At 45.2% G+C, this 18,655-nt stretch overlaps 1 protein-coding gene and 1 pseudogene across 6 annotated transcripts in view; both read left to right on the top strand.

The window, feature by feature from the left end:
- The window catches only part of LOC309663710 (cytochrome c oxidase subunit 6B1 pseudogene), a 523,800-nt pseudogene that overhangs the window by 228,319 nt on the left and 276,826 nt on the right, over positions 1–18,655 (top strand). The window lies entirely within an intron of this gene.
- SLC24A2 (solute carrier family 24 member 2) overlaps positions 1–18,655 on the top strand; it is a 243,965-nt gene that overhangs the window by 183,552 nt on the left and 41,758 nt on the right. For all 5 annotated transcript variants that reach the window (XM_082468033.1, XM_082468034.1, XM_082468035.1 and 2 more), the window contains 2 exons: positions 11,478–11,576; positions 14,439–14,557. In XM_082468033.1, the coding sequence (XP_082324159.1) occupies positions 11,478–11,576; positions 14,439–14,557 (218 nt within the window). The remainder of the gene's footprint in view (positions 1–11,477; positions 11,577–14,438; positions 14,558–18,655) is intronic.

The following is an 18,655-nucleotide window of genomic DNA, read 5'->3' as shown; positions in this document are numbered from 1 at the left end:
TTTTACTTTCCTCATTCCTTTTTAGCAGGTGCATAGTATTCCACTGCCTGGCTCTTCCCTGGTGGGTTTGATCAGTCCCCTGTTGATGAAGATTTAGGATATTTCCATTTTTGTTCATTTATTTATTACAGTGCTACATGAGCATCTTCTTTGCCCATATAATAAACTCGACTGAATAGAAGATATAAATAAAGATATAAAATAAATGTCTGGAAATAGAAACGACAGATCAGAAGACATACACATTTTAGACTTCGAATGATAGTGCCAAATTGCCCTCCAAAGGCATTGCACCAATTTACACTCCTAGTAACAGTGAAAGAGCAAGCCTTAAACAACAAATTTAAATAAGTTCTTTGACCAGAGATTCAAACTGACTTCATTCCAAAGCGGTTAAGCCTTCATAATGTAACTACCTTCTAATTTACTCATTGCTAAACCTGACTTTTTACCAAAGTTGATTGAAAGCCAGGGTGCAGTTCTGATGGAAGTCCTTGTCCTTTCTAAATGCAATGACAAGGCAATTCCTCCCACACAGAATATCCAGTTTCCACCACAGCATGTGCCTTCTTGCCTCAAGACCATTGATATCCCTATAGAAACTCCGAGAAGTACACTGCAGGTTAACTTTCTCCCTTCCGGTTACCAATGAGGGCACCCTCTGTTGTGCACAGACACCATTTCCAGCACCATGTTATGTTTCATTCATTCCAGGTTTATGGTTTAACTCATTCGGTCCAACTTTCCATAACCACACAATTTTTCTGGGCACCTGAACAGATGCTCTCTGTTAAGGCTGAGCCTTCTCCAAAAAAAACAGATTTAACTCATCAGTTATTAACCACATTACTTTTTTAGAGATGTATTCTTACAGGTCTCTCCCTGGGGCTGGATCTTAGGAAGACAGCAGCCTCGTGTGTGTGCATAACCAAACTAATCAGCTAGTAACCTGTATCAGATCTGTCAGAAAGACCAAACCAGCTGTGTGGGTAAATCCACGGTCTTCCTGAAAACCAGGACCAAGGAAGTCTTCTCATTAGAATACATCCAGCTCTTCAAACTTCATTGCATCTTATTTTCATGATCTAAACTGTCAGCAGTAAAAGCAGAAAGATTGGACTTGGCAAGTAAAGGCAGACTTTGCCACATTGCATATGTAGAAGGTGTTAAGTGGCAGCAGGAGGCAAACCATGGATGCTTTTTTTTTGTCTATTTCTGACATCTTCAGAACTGAAAATGTTAAGTTCGCCTTCATCAGTCAAACTTGAATATTGTTATTATAAATTAATAATATAATTTCCCGCCCCCATGAAACTTTCTCTTTAAAAAAAAAAAAGTGGGAATCTGTTACACCAGGAGGTTGGCATGTTCAATTAAGCATGGTAAGTTTCTCTTTTGATTAAATCTGAAATGAACTGAAGTATCTCATTTTATGGGCCACTAAGCCTTCAGTCCCATTTAGTTAAGAACGCACGGCAGGTGCCGGCACTTCTGTTGCAAACCCACATTTCAAATGAGATTTACAGGCACCAGTTTACAATGTAAAGTTGAGGATTCAAAAAAAATAGAACATAAGAATCCAAGTTAACTGACAATTTGCAGACACATGAAATCCAAGTGACAGGAGAGAATGGGTGTACATGAAACAGTGGCTGCTACAGAATAAAATCTTTCCCTTTATGCCAAGATAAATAACCGGGTAATATATAGTGTCATCATAAGGAAGAACCGTTTTGTTACGTTCTGTTTTTTATATACAAGTCAGAGTAACCACTCAACACATATTTATTGAGCACCTACTATTTGCCAAGTGCTGTGAACAAATCAAAACTCTGCCCAAATGAATACACCAATGTCACAGCCCATTTGCAGAGAGACATACCCAAGATACAGACTTTGACAAACTGACTCCGAGAAGCTCTTTTCCACCCCTTAGGTGGCATTGGGGCTGGATGCTGGCAAATCTTGGATCTGAAGCATACCTGGGTAAAGTGATTCTGTATTCGTTTATCTCTTAGATATCCACAGGGTGCAAGGGATGGGAGCAGGGGGAAGACGTTCAAGCCTTCTATCCGGCAGCCCCTCCCTGGCTCAGAACTCCAAAGCTGAGATCAGACAAACCCCTTTGAGGATGTTTGGGTGTGAGCCATTGGTATCTGTGTATATGAGATAGAAATGTCCAGAAAATTAAGTTCCTAAAATAATAAAACAGGCGACCCAAAATGATGAAGAACAGTAGCTCTCAAGCCGTGTCAGCCTCGGCTAAGGTCAGTAAATTGGCTCCTTGCCTGAAACATCGTAGTTTGCTATCTGATACCTGCTGCCAGTTTTTTGGTTTGTAAAATTCCGATTTTGCCTGAACTTGATTAGGTTATCTTGTTTTTTTTTAAAGAGAGTCTCAAAATAGACAAACATTAATTGTAAACACTATTAGACTTTGGAGATTTAATCACAACATTAACTGGGAAGAGAGTCTGGTGAGTTTCCTGCGATGTGTTTCTGGATCTTCCTTCTTTCTCTCCCCTGGAAAAGAATGTAAATTTCAAATAGATTTGCATACAGCAAGAACTCCAAGCATCTCTCCCTCTCTTCTCGCTCTCTCTCTCTCAAACACACACACACACACACACACTAAGGTTCCCTTTGTTGTTTGTGTTAATGTTGTTATGTTCATAAACACTTACTGAGGACCAGCCTAGGAAGTAAGGACTGGGGGGACAGATGAAACGCAGCATCCCTGCCTTGAGGGGCCCACAGGCCAGTTGGAGACAGGGTCAGTAAAACACCTCTGAGGCTCTATGATAACTGCCATGACAGGATCAGTATCAGTGCTGTGATAGAGAAAAGTACCAAGGTGCCTTGCCAGCCCAGGAAAGGGACTCGGGAAAAGCTTCCTGAAAGATGAGATGCCTAAAGCAGAGTCTTAAGAAGGAGTAAGACAAGAAAATAACTGCAGAGCACTCCAAGCCATATGAAGGGTAAATTAGAAGGAGGCAGGTCGGCGATGTGATTAAAAGCTGGGAGACCAATTAAGAAGCTGTAACCAACATCCAGGCTGGAAAGGTTGGATCTAAAGTGTTCAAAGGTAGATTCAAAAGGACTTGGCAGCTAATTGGATATGGGGGAGAGGGAGACCTCTAAGGTGACTAGAAAACACTGGGAGTGAGGAAGTCACCAACAGATACAAGCAGAAGAGCAGATTCCTAGGAAGGAAAATGATGTATGGAAGTTTGGGGCATGTTGAGTTTAACCATCAGAGGGACTTCCCAGTGAAGGTGTTCAGAAGTCCATTGGATGAGAGGATCTGGGCCAGAGATCTGAAAGTGGGAATCATCGCTATCCAGGCAGTGGTCCACTGGGGCCCTTGGGAGAATGTGAGGTGTGAGGAAGAGGGAGCAAGGAGGGGCCCCTGAGGAGTGGTGACACTTAAGGAGCGCTCTCGGGCGTCCTTGAAAATCAGAGAGGATTTTGAGGAGGCGAGTGAGGAATATCAGATGCCACTGAGAGATCCAGGCAAGTGGAGGTGACAAGTGGCCACGGGTAGGTTCATTGGAGCAATGCTGACACATGGCAGATGCAGAGTTAAGAAGTGACCGGAGGACCCCTAAGGACACAGAGGCACCAGCACAGACTGATCTTTCCAGAGGCTTGTCCGTGAAGAGAAGGCAAGAGAGAGCAGTGCCCGCAGGAAACCTGAAGTCAAGAGAAAAGTTGCCACATTGAAAGACTTAAGCATGAATATATACTGAGGGGAAAGGGAAGGATTGAGGATAAGAAGACTGATGAGGCAGAGTCCCTGAAAAGGCAGGAAATTGGGATAAAGGGCAAAATTTCAACCTTTACGATACCAACTTTTGAAACACGTTGGAAATCTTCCAAAATATTTAGGAAGACGCTCTCATATTTCCAATGATAAGGTGACCCCGTTAGGAGAGATGATATAGAACCAATTCACATGTAGACAGAACTGTGCTTTACTTGTGACTCCAGAGGTCGTTGTTACAGAAAATTATTTTTTAAAGCCTTAATAAGGAAATCAGCCTGCTTCATTTCATTATATGATGGGTTTGGCCACCGCTTGAGATACAATTATGTAAATATTCTTATTAATTACAAAAACCAGTCCTATGATTATATCTATAAATATAACTACAATTAAATTATGTTCATCATCTTTATTATGTGGTCCATTCACAAAATATTTACAAAGACACTTTACAAACTACTTTATTACAATACTAGCTTAATTTCCATTAATGTCAATGTAATTTTACAATAAGTGGTTTTACATGATGTTTCACAAAAATTAGAGGAAATAATTTAGAGGTTGTACCGCAAAAGTAGATTTAAGAATAAGTAAGTAAACTCTATGTTCTTGGTGTTTTTGTGCGGGACGAGAATATTATTTTTAATATTTTGCTTTTAAGAAAAAAAATCAGGTCAGATCCCATTAGGTGAATAAGCTGCCCCATGAGGACAGCTTGTGGAATGCAAGAGGAGTTTATTCCTTCAAGCTGCTAGGTAGTGTCTTGTATCTTAGAACTTTCACTATTCTCTGAGTTTCCATGCCCTCCCGAGAAGGCCCGCACCAGCAGAGCATGAATCTTAAGTCCTTGTTTCTCGTCTCTCTGGCTCCAGGCTGTGAACTCTACAAAGGCACCCACCAGCTGGATCTTATTACCACATGTTGCCTGATTCATAGCACAGGCTTGGTTAATATTTGCGGAGTAGAAGATTGTGACTTGTACTGACTTGGAAAAAAGCTGACTTCCCAGGGGAGCTAATATACCGAGAGCCTCACTGTAACTCGGTGAGTGCATGTGACGTGCCAAGCACGATTCTAAGACGCTTGTTGAGGGACACAAAGATACGCAGATGGCGGAGAGGTCTCTGCCCCTGAGAAGCCTGGCGTCTGGTGGGGAAAGCAGACAGGTGGGCAGCAAACTGAAATAAGGGCTGTGACAGGGGTACAAAGTGCCATGAGAACGGCGGGCGGATTTCCACTTGGGAAGATGGGTGTGTGTATCAGTAGAGAAAAAGCTTCGGGTCTGGCCTTCAGTTAGGCCTTGACAAATGAGGAGTATCTTCATACAGAAGGAGGAGCTAAAGCCCAGCTTTCCCTGCTCTGCTCTCTGCCGTGCCCGCCGGGCCTCCTCTTCCATCTTCCTCCTCTTCCTTCCGGGGCTCACCTGGGCAGCCTGGTGAGGGAGGTGCAGGAGCGAGATGACTGGTGTGCCCCTCTGTCTTCCATCTCCGGTGCATAAACACCTGGTCCAGCCCATTTCTCCTCTTTACCTTCGGACAGTTCCTGGGGCTCTACGTATGGACCCTCAGCCCTACTGGGGCCTTGGGCTTGGGTGGACTTGAAAGGATTTACTTTGGGTCATTAGCCAACAAGAAGCATGTAAGAAACTCACCAACTTGCCAGGAAACCATAAACACAAGGATTGATTGAGCCCCGCTGGGCGCTGGGGATACGGCAGCGAACAAAACCGATGAAAATCCCTACGCTCGTGGAGCTTGGCTGCTAATGGGAAGCAGCAGATAATCAATAGCAGTAATGATACAGTAAATTAGATGGTGAAAAACACTTGAGAGAAAATAAGCTGGGGATGAGAAATGCTGGAAAGAAAAGCTGCAAATTTAAATAGGCTGCTCAGAGCAGCCTTGATGAGAAGGTGACATTTGAACGAGTACTTGAAGGAGTTGAGAGAGTGAAGCCCGTGGATCCCTGGGAGAAGAACATTCCAGGTAGAGGGACCAGCAAAGGCCATGGCGCTGAGGTGGGAGAGTGCACAGTGTTTTCCAGAACAGCGGGGAGGCCAGAGTGCTTGAGCAGAGTAAGCTAGGAGAGGGGGAGGGGACGAGGGAGGGGGTCGAGGTGAGCTTCACTGGACAGAATTTTCCAGGTCATTGGGAAGACTTTGGCTTTCACTTTGACCTCAGGAGCCACTGCAGGATTTTGCACAGAGGAGTGAGTGGCGCGATCTGATCACTGAGACCAGCCTGGGGGGGACAGAGAGATAAAGGTGGAAGGGAGACTGGCCAGGAGGCCAGCAGGATTGTTGCTCGGCCCAGGGGGTGGGGAGGGAGAAGTGGTCAGATTCTGAAATATTCTGAAAGTCGAGACCCCAGATTTGCTGGTGGATAACATGCGGGATGTGAGAGAAAGAGAGGAACCCGCGATGACCCCAAGGTCAGCGTTTGCTCTTTGCCACGTCAGTTCCATTGCATGCCTTCTCAGAGTGACGATGGCCTGGCTGCCTGACCTGAGTCTCTGCTTCCAGACAAAAAGACAGGGGATAAACAGGAAGAAAGTTCAGTGCCCTTTTACTTTTTAAGCTACCAGCCAAGCCATAAACTTCAAAGACGGAGACAGGAAAGGCAGAACTGAAAACACAAAAATAGTTTCTAAAACACTAAGTTTTCCCTCCTGTTTCATTTTCCCTTTTCTTCTCCCAAACCAAGGTCTGTTCACTGAGGTGTGTGTGGCCACTCCCTTTACATCTATAAATCTCTTTGGTCCTATCTCTTCTGTGTTTCTGGTGCTCAGAATGTTCTATGGCAGCCGGGAGGGAATCTCACCTCCAGCCCAAAAGTTTCCTGTCCAGCGCTGCTAATTACTTGGTGGGAAAGATGTGAAGGTATTTCCAGGGGCTGTTTTCATTAATTAACATCAGAAACAGAAGCAAAACGCTTTTTCTTTGAGTAAACAGAACCTCCAAAGGTTATTTTGCGAAGCGGCTTAGAGCTTCTGTTTTATGGCAGAGAGATTGGTTGAGGATTTTGATTCCTCAAATTTTGTTCTTCCAAAATTTGTTCTTATTCATAATAGGCCTTTCTGCTCTGATCTTCTCCCACACACCCCTACCGCACCCCCTCAACACACAATCCCCTGAGGACACTCAGCTGGTATTCTTCTGCAAATTTCAGAGCAAGCTAAACTATATTAAAATTGTGTACTAGGTTTTGACGTACTAGGTGCCTCATGATTTGAGCAGAATTTGCTATTTCTGCGATTTTAAGTATACAAATAATCTGTCGCTGTATAAAAATACAACACTTCAAGGGTTCACACTGCAGCAGAGTATATTTTTTAAAGTTGCCTTAAAAAATGTTAAAAATCACTCCTTCTATCACCTTGAAAAGTGCTCAAAAATGTCTTCTTTGTCACCAGGCACAGAGCTACAGTTTTTTCTTAGATCTGTCCATGTCAACCCTTATGCCAACGTGGAATCCATGCCTAAAATAGTCTATGGAAGCAGTGCCTTTACTGCCAAGGTCTCTTGCACCGGAGGCCGCTAAGCTTCCATTCTATTTTTAAATATCAAGCTTTTTATTTTCAGTAATTTATGGGGTAAAGGTCCTGCATTCACTTCCATAATAATAACAACCCTTTCTGAGTAATTTACTGTATGTCAGGGCCATCTAAACACCTGCTGTGTATCAAACCATTAAGTCTTCCAGCAACTGTATGAGCTGGGTGTTCTATTTATTGTCCCCATTTTAAAATCCTGAGCCTGAGACACAGAGGAGGTAAAGCCCCTGTGCATCAGGAAGCTCTTTTGAGCCACCCCGAATCCACTGTGCAACACCAATAGTCCTTCCCTGTACTCTGTCCTCACAGGTAATGGGAGAAAGCTGATCACTATCTTTTCATTTTAAGATCACAAAGGTATCTAAAACACAGAGGGCCAGCTCCCTCACCTTGACCTTCTTAATTTCGGGAAAGTATAAAGTGATCCTTCTCCTAATTGGTTTTGGAACTGACTTTGGAGGACTCACTGAAAACTAAACACCAATCCGACCAGGCCCCCGATGCTTACACTGTCAGGTCAGATGCAGCTAATGCTCCAGTCCCGCCTGTGTGGATTGAGAGAAGAGACGATGCCAACGATTCCTCTAAAGCAGGGGTCCCCCACCCACCGGGCCGCACAGCAGGAGGTGAGCAGAGCTTCCTCTGCCTCTCCCCATCACTCTCATTACCGCCTGAGCCATCCCACCGCCGCCCGCCCCCGTCCGTGGAAAAATTGTCTTCCACGAAACCGGTCCCTGGTGCCAGAAAGGTTGGGGACAGCTGCTCTAAAGCAATTCAGGGCCATGTCACCCTTGCCCCTGGGCTGTCTGTTGGTTGGTTTTTCTTTTTCCTCTTATTTACAGAGTTCTGCTAATGCCAGGTGCTGTGCTCAGTCCTTTACACATATCTTCTCACTTAAGCCTTGCATTTAGCTCAGGAGTCGGTCGTTAACATCCCTATTCAACAGGTGGGAAAACTGAAGCTCAGAAATATTCATGTATTTACCAGTTCTCAGGCAGCAGAGCCAGTGAGAGAGGCGGGGCTTAAACCCAGGCCTAGCTGCCTCGACATCACATCCTTTTAACCACAATACCGTGCTGTCCCCAACACACACACGTCCTGCAAGGTGTTCTCCCAGCTTGTGGCTTCAGGCTGAGCAGGTCCGGAAGGTGCCAGGTCTTCCTACCCCCAAACACAGAGGGTCCCTCTGAGAGTCACATGTTCTGTGCCCACTCTTGTCCTGTCGGCATGATCCTCACAGCTTTTCTCAAAAGGTGCTCTGTGGTGATCCCAGGGGCGTCCACTGAACTGGGGTGAAGATCCCTTGCTGGCGAGGCTCTGCCCCACCACCGCAAGGAATTCCCTTGTGTGCCAAATTCTAAAGGTGGGCCTTCCCCTTTCCTTCACCTTTTCTGTGTGCTGCTTTTCTAGAAACTCATCTCTGAAAATCCTTTTAGGCCTTGGAGCAGCCATTGTCAGCACTCCCAAGGCAGAATGGCTGCCAGGTCCTGCAAATTGGGGCAGAAGTTGTATTAAAGAAGTTGAAGGGGTGGGTGGACAAAAGCTGCTCCCCAGGCGGCCTCTGCAGCTTGGCCTTGCTGCCCAAGGGCTGAACCCCAAGAGAAAACAAGTAAGGTCTATCCCTCCCATTTTTCCATAGCACAGAAAATCTGAGGTGCTCCTGCAGTGGGAAAACGGGTGACACACACAGTCTAGAAAGCCCTTGCTGGTCTGTGAAAACGTTTGAGAACCTATGAAATCCCAATTCTAGAATCATTTCCCTGCCCTGTCCTCCCACTCCTCCTTTAGAGAATTTGGGGAAACGAGCCCACGAGTGACAGTGGCCAACACTGTTATGAAAGATGTTTCCTGGCAGAGGGAGTGGCCAAACCCTTCCATGCTTTGGGGCCCCTTTTGTTACCATTTCTCTCTGGCGTTCATCTGAGCTCTGAAAAGATCCTTGGAATCACACACAACATGTGATTAACTGGTTTCTATCAAATATTTTTCTCTGCCGTGTTTCATGACTTTCAGGCATTACTTGGATTGGATTACTTCAGGTTTTATTTCCCCAGGCTTATTTGTTTCCTCTTCTGATTGCTCTCTTGCTTTATTATTATTTTACATATAATTTTTAAACAGCAATTGTTGATCACAGAGCTGCAGAATGTTCTAAGTTCAAAGACAGACCCCAAATCCACAGGGTGGCATTATTACTAGAATCATCACCTTCTATAAAGTTTTAGAACCTCCCTTTTCCTCTTCTTGCCTTTTCAGCAGATGATTTGAGGTCTTCTTAGGCTCGTCTTCCACAAGAAGTACCCCTCTTTAGGCTTCAGGCTGCCAAAGGCTGAGAATCACTCTGCATTATCCATCTATCTACTCCCCAAATAAGACTAGATTTGGCAGCCAGGGACGTATCTTGCATCCATGCTGCCTGGCAACCTCCAGACAATCCCAGCTCCCTGCCTCTTTCCTCCTTCTTGAATTCCTTCTTTTTCTCTCCTTTTTCTTTTCTTTTCTTTTTTTTTTTTTCCTTATTCCCTTTTACCTCCTCCTTCTCCTAGTCCCCAGACTTCTTTCCTTTCCTCTTTTCTTCCCCGAGTTTTCCTTGGAGATTAAATAGAAACAGCCAAATTCAAATTACCTCCCAGCGTGGGGAACCTAATGCTGACCTTCGACATCCCCCAAGGATGGACATCATGCCCATCTCCTAGTCCTTCTTTCTCATTCCGTATGAAGCCCAAGCCACATACCGGCCCACTTTTCTCTACGTAATGTTCCTCTTCCTGCTTCCTTGGAGGGTGTGCCCGGCAGGGCACATTCATTACCTACACTAAGGTACTTACCTGCTAGAGGCTACCTTTATGGTAGCAGGCCTCTAGATTTAAGGCTAATGGAGCTTGTGAGCAGAAGGGGCTCTGTCCCCCATCACTTTCACCATTGAAGTCAACTGGTCCCACTCTAGTTTACAGCTTCTGTCGTCCCCAGCCAGGCACACAAGTCACCTCTATGACCACTCCCCAGGACTTCCATTCACAAGGAGGGGTGGGGTGCAGATGCCAACCTGCCATGCCCCATCCTAGGAGGACAGGCTCTCCAAGAGAAGCATTTTGGGGTTTGATTTGGTTTGGTTTTGGTCTAACTAGAAAAGTAGAATGAGCTCCTCTGCTAATATGCTGCTAGAGAACCCAGCCAACCCCCAATGCCTAGTGGGAAAATTAGGAGTTGTGATATTTTCAGGGACTCATCATATCTGAATCTAGGCAATAATCAGTCAGTTTAAAATAAGTCTCCTTTGTACCTTGAACGTTCCCAGGGGGAAAAAAAATCAAGGATTAAAAGAGAAAGAAAAATGCGCTATGTTTCACATAAAGTAATCTCTACACTTTTGCATGCTTTTTTTCTGTGCTTGTTGCATGCATTTACCCATTAATTATGTCAGTAATGGAGAAGAAATGAAGCATTACTTTTGTGGTACAGCTGTTTAAAATGATTACTTTGAAAATGGTATTTTTTCCAGCACCTTTCCCTAAGCGTCTCTTCACCAACAAACATTACTTGCTGTGCTTAGTTGCTCATCCTTTACCCTAAATCCCTAACTGGAATCAGTTGCCTCCCTGATGCTTTAATTGCAGCTGACTCAGCTAATTCGAAAAGCTGTGATGCATCCCAACTCCTGTAGAAATTGCAGTGTTAATTAAGATAAATGTTTGAAAACCAAAGTCAAATCAAAGGACCCCTGGGCTTGGCTTTCCATGGTCAAAAGCCAATTCTGGGATGAGCATATAATTCCAGAGACACGGCTATGCCTCCAGAGCAGTTCTGTTTCTCCAGACCTGTTTCGGACTTCAGCAGTAGAGGGAGTTTTGGTGGTGATTGGTGCTTTCGGTTTTTGTAAGCAAGTGGGAGGGAGGGAAGAGGTCACCTTTCATCTGTGATCCGGCAGCTTGAGATTCTCAGAGAGAGAATCGGGCTGAAGAATCACAAGGTAAGAAAGTACCCTTCTTGCAGGTCATAGGGCCTTTGGGCTGGGCAGAAAGGAGGGGTTGCTGCTGACCGGCCCCATAGCTGAGGAAGCCACGTGCCTGCTTCACCAGCGCTTTGCCATTTGCCACGAGCCTCTCTCTTTATCTTCCTTCTCACCCTGTCTCCTTTCCATTACTTTCTCTTGCTTCAGGGAGGTTCAGAGAAAAGGCTTCAATTCTCCACAAGATCGCCAAGAAAAAATGTCAGGTGGATGAGAACGAGAGGCAGAATGGGGCTGCTAATCACGTGGGTGAGTCCGGGGAGACTTCCATCCCGTGCCTTTCCTGAAGTACGTGGAGGGGGGCAGAGAGACAGGACCCAGTGTGGACACCCCAACTCAGTGCAGACGCAGAACCCTGCAACTCAGCCCTCTCCTGGGTGTCAGGAAGAGTCCCGCTTCCCCCTCGTGGGTACAGAGCATGAATAGACACAATATATCACCTACCCCCAGGGGAACTTTAAAAAGAGTGAAATGATTCTCTGAGGAACCATATAAAATAAATAAATAAAAATGTTAAATAAATAAAAATTTAAAAATAAGCAAAGTTACACCAGCTCCTAGCCAGGCATCTCCACTGAAGAGTAGAAAGTCACTTCATTTCAGGGATTGCACATAAAGAGGTCATATAGACCTGTCATTTAATGCTTAACAAAAGGTGAGAGTACCCCTTCTGAAATTGTTGCCTGGTAGCCAGATTTTATACCTGTGACAATGCCTGCAGCACCCCCAGTAAATTACCCGATTGTTCACTTGGTCACTCCTGAACTGAGTGGCAGGGTTCCTATAAGATGACCCCGCCTCTCCTTTCCTAAGAATTCAACAGTGCTCACCTGGGTCTCTTGTGGTTGACCTTTTCTGAGTTCCTGTGTGACCAGATCATGACATTCAGGCATCTCATTTTAACTTGGAATGTAATGTTCCTCATCTCCAGTCTGTGACTCTCTCGTAGCTCTTTAATTCTAAATTCAGACTAAATTTACCCTAATCTGGAACTATGCGATACACAATACTATTGCCCAAGAAACTAAAATTATCTGCAGACAAAATTCAACAGTGTTGCACTCGAAATATATGACATTCCTTAGAAGAGTTTCTGCCTCTCCTGTTATCCTGACTTCTAGCTCAGGGAAACTATTTGGCCAAGAAACAGTCAAGATTCTACTGGGTATGAAAAGAAAAACTTAAAGGAAATAAGCTAAAATGCTAACTATCACGCCTGGGAGGTTGCTTCTTCTCATCTGTTCATGTCTGTTCTTGGATATCTTAACTCCACTTTGGGACCCAGCCTCCTGTGTTGTCTGGCCATTGAAGGCCGATCCTAAAGTTGTATCACTTCAGCCAACAGGCACCCTAAACACAATTTTAATATTTCCCAAGGTACTTAGTACTTTTTAGTTTAAATAACTAAACCAAGTATACCAGGAAAAACAGACACAGTCACACACAGCAGAACATCATTAAGATAACGTCATCACTACTGAAAACATGGAAAGATAAAATAAGTTTGAGTTTCAGTGGCTTTCTATATTTAAATATATCTATGCCTCTGTATTCCACAACTAAATACATAAACATAAATATTTCCCTGTGACTTCCAAAATTTGGCTCCTTCAAACCCAACAATTTTTATGTAACTCTCAAATTATTTTCCAGTGAGAGTTTACCAGTGATAAAAATGTTTAGTTTTTCTGAAGTTGCTAGAAATACTCTGATACTCTATGAGCAGCCTGAGACTGCCCATATCTGATACTGATGAGCATTCTGGTATTCCTGGCAACCCTGACACTGAACCACACAGCTTCATTGTCTCCTGAAATCCAAGACTTGACCCAGCACAGCCAGAGGGCCTAGGAACCCTTTTTATTTCCCTGTCACTGAAAGCATGGCAAAAAAACCTCAGTGGTGCCTATCACTGATCCCCTGCCGGTGTTCCTCTGAGCCCTGAAAAAAAATCTTCCAATGCAAGGCAGGTGCTATAATGAGGATCTCAATAGTTTCTATTTCTTGTTTGCTCGCTCTGTGCCAGGCACTGTGCTGAGAGCTTTGGATGCGGTTTCTTATGTAATCTTTATCAGCGTACCCTTTGATCGTATTGTTGTTGTTAGTCGTAGCAGCAGTGGTGGTTCTATTATCATCATCACCCCGATTTTACAGATGAGGAAGCTGAATCTCAGAGGAGTTAAGTCACTTGCTAAAGGCCCCACAGCACAAGTAGCAGAATGAGAGTGTGAACCCAGGCCTGTCTGAGATGCCCGGTGTCCACGAGTCCCAGCGCTCAACCATTGCCCGGGAGTCAGTCTAGCCAAATGTCACCTCTCATTCAGGAATGATTACTTGTTCAGCCCCCTGCTCTTGCCTGGCCTGCAATAGGATGCCCAGGTGTGGAATGTTCTAAGTAGCATTCTCCAGGCATTTCGAGAAGGCCAGGTTCCCAGGTTTGCCCTACGCATGGCACCTACACGCTGGCAGAGTTGTCTACTCACTGAGCCTGAGGGAATTAGAGCTGGAAGCAATGGGCCTTGGAGGTCACCCAGTTGATTCCCCTAATCTCATAGATAAGGTTCCTAAAGCCCAGAGGAAGAAGAGGACTTGCTTAAGGTGACAGCCCGATGGTGGCAGAGCAGAGCCTAGGACCCAAGTCTTCTGAGGCCATAGCTAATAAATATCCTTTCTGGAATGTGATACAAAAGAAAAGATCCTGCTATAAAAAATATCTGAGAGATGTGGCCCTGGGTATAAACAGTTAGTGTGTAGATTGGCTTTTGGTATAAAAATGTCCACGCTCATGTTCTTGAATGGCAAGTTGGTCAGTTTGCCTAGTCTAGAGAATGCATACTCTGGGAGTTGATAGGGCACTCAAGGTCAGACATCAGGCCAGAGGGGATGCCAGAGAGCTACTAAAGAGAGGAGGAGGGCTGAGTACACGAAAAGGCATGGGGGAGAAGGGTAGAAATCCTTTGCCATCTGACACAACCTCAGCCCTGGGCCTTATCACCCCTCAGAGACCACTACCTTCTCCCTTGGCCCAATATAGGATGTTCTTCTCTATATGGCTCTTACCCCTACTTGACTCCATTTGCTTTCTTTGTATGTGTCTAATTTATGTCACAGAAAAAATCGAGCTCCCAAACAGCACCAGCACAGAAGTGGAGATGACACCATCCAGTGATGCATCGGAACCTGTACAAAACGGAAATCTCTCCCACAGCATTGAAGCTGCGGAAGCCCAGGTATGCCTCTTTTCCATTGCTCTTCCGGGCCGCCGTTCGTGTCGATATTCTAGCACAGCAGCACAGACTTACGTTCTCCTTGGAGGCCCCAGCTCCCAGCTGGGTGGATACCAGGTGGAGTTATCCATCCTTGTGTATATTTCCCAGTACCAGCCAGGGCACCACATGCGTCAGGCTCTTCCTTTATCCAATAAGTACACATATTCTCTAAGCCACTGTTTCTCCGGGTGAGATTGGAGGACTCATGCATCAAATCTCCTGGGGATAAAAATGCAGATCCCTAGCCCATATCCCAGACCCGATGAAACAGAATCTCTGAGAAGCAGCACCCAGGAATCAGCATTTTAAACTCCCTTCCCTGGTGATTCTTAGTAGATGATAAAGTTTGATCACTGCTGCAGTCTAATCCTTTCTCTGTCTTTAGGGCCAAGATTAAGTAACACAGAAACCACAGCCATCACACCTTGGTTAGCCCCCTTTGGCCTTCCCTGTCCCTGCAGTTGAAATTAATCAGTACTCTGGCCCAGTCTACCATTCAATGTTGCAACCATTAGATAGCTGTTTGATCTAATGGCTATAATATTTAACATTTATACGTACTGTGTGCCACAACTTTGGTGCTAGGTGCTTTAAACCATCCAGCTGAAGGTATAGACATTTAATATCTCCATTTTATAGCTGAGGAAGCTAAAGCTTAACAGGATGAAGTAGTTATTCAGGATTACTTAGTTTGTAGCTATTAGAAATGAGATTTGATCTCAAGACTGTCTAAATATAGTGTCTGTACTATTTCCACCAAGCAGCACTGCCTGTAGACCACAGTTGCTCAAAAAAGTAGGCAGAAGCAAAAAGTAGGTGGTGCCTGTTAGATTTCTGGATCTCACCCTCCTCAAGTGAATCAGAATTTCTAAGGCATAGCGCCCCAAACTCACATTTTAATCAGTCACCCTGGGTCAGTGTTTCTCAAACTTTAATGTGCTTAGGAATTTCCTGGGGGATCGTGTTACAATTCAGGGTCTGATTTGTCAGGTCTGGAGTAGGGCCCAGAGTCTGCGATTCTCCTGAGCTCCAAGGTGATTCTGATGCTGCTGGTACGAGAACCACACTTTGAGTAGCATTCCCCTCAAGTTTGTGACCCACTTCTCTAGGCAGAATTTTCCTGATGAGCTGATAATGAAGCCAGACTACGGCAAATCCATTCCACACTCTCTTCTCCTTTACACCAGGATACACTCTGCAACAGAGGAGGTCTGTACGTCTTAGACAAACACTTGCTCATTGTTGCCTGTTGCCTTCATTCCCTGAAGAAAGGTGCAAGGAAAGTTTCTTTGTTTAAAGGAAAGGATAAAGATGTCAAGCACCTTTTCGTATACCTGTTGGCCATTTGTACATCTTGTTTGGAAAAATATCTATTCAGGTCCTTTGCCCTTTTTTTTTTAATATTTATTTATTTGTTTATGTATTTATTTGGCTGCATCAGGTCTTAGTAATGGCACGAGAGATCTTCGTTGTGGCACGTGAGCTCTCTAGTTGTGGCACGTGGGCTCTCTAGTTGTGGCGCATGGGCTCTCTAGTTGTGGCGCATGGGCTCTCTAGTTGTGGCGCATGGGCTCAATAGTTGCGGCGCACGGGGTTAGTTGCCCCGCAGCATGTGGGATCTCAGTTCCCTGACTAGGGATCCAACCCGTGTCCCCTGCATTGGAAGGCAGATTCTTAACCACTGGAGCACCAGGGAAGTCCCTTTGCCCATTTTTTCATCAGGTTATTCATTGTTTGCTATTGAGTTGTTTGAGTTCCTTATATATTTTGGATATTAACTCCTTATCAGGTATATGATTTGCAAATATTTCCTCCCATTCCATAGGTTGCCTTTTCATTTGTTGTTTCCTTTGCTGTGCTTTTCACAAGGTGTACGTATATCAAATCATCATGTTGTATACCTTATATAGATAAAATTTTTATTTGTCGATTATACCTCAGTAAAGCTGGGGTGGAGGGGGGGAAATGGCTAAAGGAAAAGATAGAGAAATGGCAGCTCCTTCTGCCCTTGTCTCCTCTGCCTTCTAGGCTCCCACCCTCCTGCCCAGAGCCCTGTGGTCCCTTCGTATTAGCTCAAGGGTGAGCTGGCAGAGCAGCTTATGTCCACATGGATAAGCAGCATGTGGCAGCAGGAAGCAGGCCCCAAGGATACCTGGCTGCCCTTGGGGATGGCACAGTCACAGGTGTGCAGAGGGCAGCCTCATCATCGTGCCTCTCCATCTGGCTGGCAGAGGGACATCTGTGCCCCCCACACACGGGGCACCTTGCTGCAGGGGAGTGACAGAGTCCCAGCTGACCCCTCTCTGAGCAGAGCTGTGTCCCCGGGTCTCACGCAGGGTGAGAGGGCAGATTTGGGCCCTGATACACTGAGAGCTCAAGGGCACACAGACCTTCAACGAGCCAGGCCACCAGCTGCTTGCAGGACAGTCTGGCAGTGAATTCCAGATCCACCAGGAGCGAGTTACCCAACCTCGCTTTAGTTTCCTTATCTGCAAAGTACAGATAACCATAGTACCTGCCTCATTAGGGATATTAGGAGAGTTAAGTGAGATAATATACATAAAGCACATATCACGGAGCTAAATGATGCTATTTATATTATTATGTGTTCATACCTACTATATAAACAGCATCCAAAGTGTCCTTTCCCTATAGGTAAAATGCTTATTGTAGACAAAATGAAAATGAAACATATATTATATATATATATATATAAATTTGAGAGTATTCAGGGTATGATAAGTAAATTAAAAAACATCTGTGGTAGGGAAATCATTATGGCCCAGTGTGATCAGGGAGGTCTATACAAAGTGCTCTGGGAGCCTGCCAGAGGAAGAAATTGACCCTGGCAAGGGAAAGTGTAAAAACTTCAGAGAAGAGGTAACATTTGAGCTGGGTATTGATGGTTAAGTAGGAGTTTGTCGCTCAAAGAAGGAGGAGATGACCGAGATGACAACATGTTCGCTTAGGAGGGAGATTCCTGTGTAGTGATTGGTTGAGAAAGCCAGGGGAACTGAAGACTGAAATATAAGGTGAGGAGTGAGGAGAAATCCACTAGGAAAAGTAAATTGGGCTGAAATTCTTCCATTGTTGAATCAGAAAATTTTCAGTGTTCATCTAATGTGTGTCAGGCAATGTGCTGTGTACCAGAGGTGCCCACCATCCTAGCAGAGCAGAGAGCCTGCAAATGTAAACCAAGGTATAATTATAGACAGCCATAGGACCATGAAGAAAATAAAGCCTGATGACTCAGTGGAGGGCAAGAGTGGAGGGTCCCCTTTAGGTTGGAAGGTGAGGGAAAGCTTGACTAAGGAAGTGGCATTTGAACAGATGCTGAACTTTAAGAACAGGTCAGTCAAGGGAACAGCACCCACAGAGGCAGAGATGAGCTCGGCTTGTCTGAGGAACAGAAAAGTCACTGTGGCTGGAGAGTGGGGAGTGGAGGGAGGGATGACGGTGGCAGTGAGGTCTGACAAGAGGGCCGAGTGGAGCTGGCCTGCCTTGTAGACCATGATACAGGAGTTGACTTCATTCTAGGGCAGCAACAAGCTGTCAGAGGTTCCCAGATGTGATTTGCACTTGTAAACAATCCAAGAGGCTGCGCTGGGGTGTAGAGAGTGGATTTGTGGCAAGAGATCGTGTAGTAGTAGTGGGGCAAAGAGGTCGCTGCAGGAGTTGAGGCAGAGCTGATAGTGGGCTGGACCAGAGCAGTAGACGGGGAGGGGAGGAGAGGCACAGAGATAAGGAAGGGCGTTGTAGGCACCGCTCAGCAGTCTGGACCTCCCCCTGCTGGGAGTGGGGAGGCGTAGAGGGTTTAAAGGGAGCCATGGCAGCTTTGGATTTATGTGATAAGAAGAGAGCTCTTTCTGAATGGTCAAGAAGGGGCCAGAGTGAGGGAGGACAGGATGCAGGGCAGCGAGGTAAGAGCCTGTTTGGTTCAAAGATCAGCAAACTATGATCTGTGGCCAAATCCGGCCTGCAGCCTGTTTTTGTGCAACCTATCAGATAAGGATGTTTTTATATTCTTGAACGTTTAAAAAAAAAAAAAAGGCAGCAGTA

This window comes from Balaenoptera physalus, assembly GCF_965194825.1.
Source record: "Balaenoptera physalus genome assembly, chromosome: 7".
Lineage (NCBI taxonomy): Eukaryota > Metazoa > Chordata > Mammalia > Artiodactyla > Balaenopteridae > Balaenoptera > Balaenoptera physalus.
Note: the sequence above shows the minus strand (reverse complement) of the source record. Positions and strands in the feature narration are given on the sequence as shown.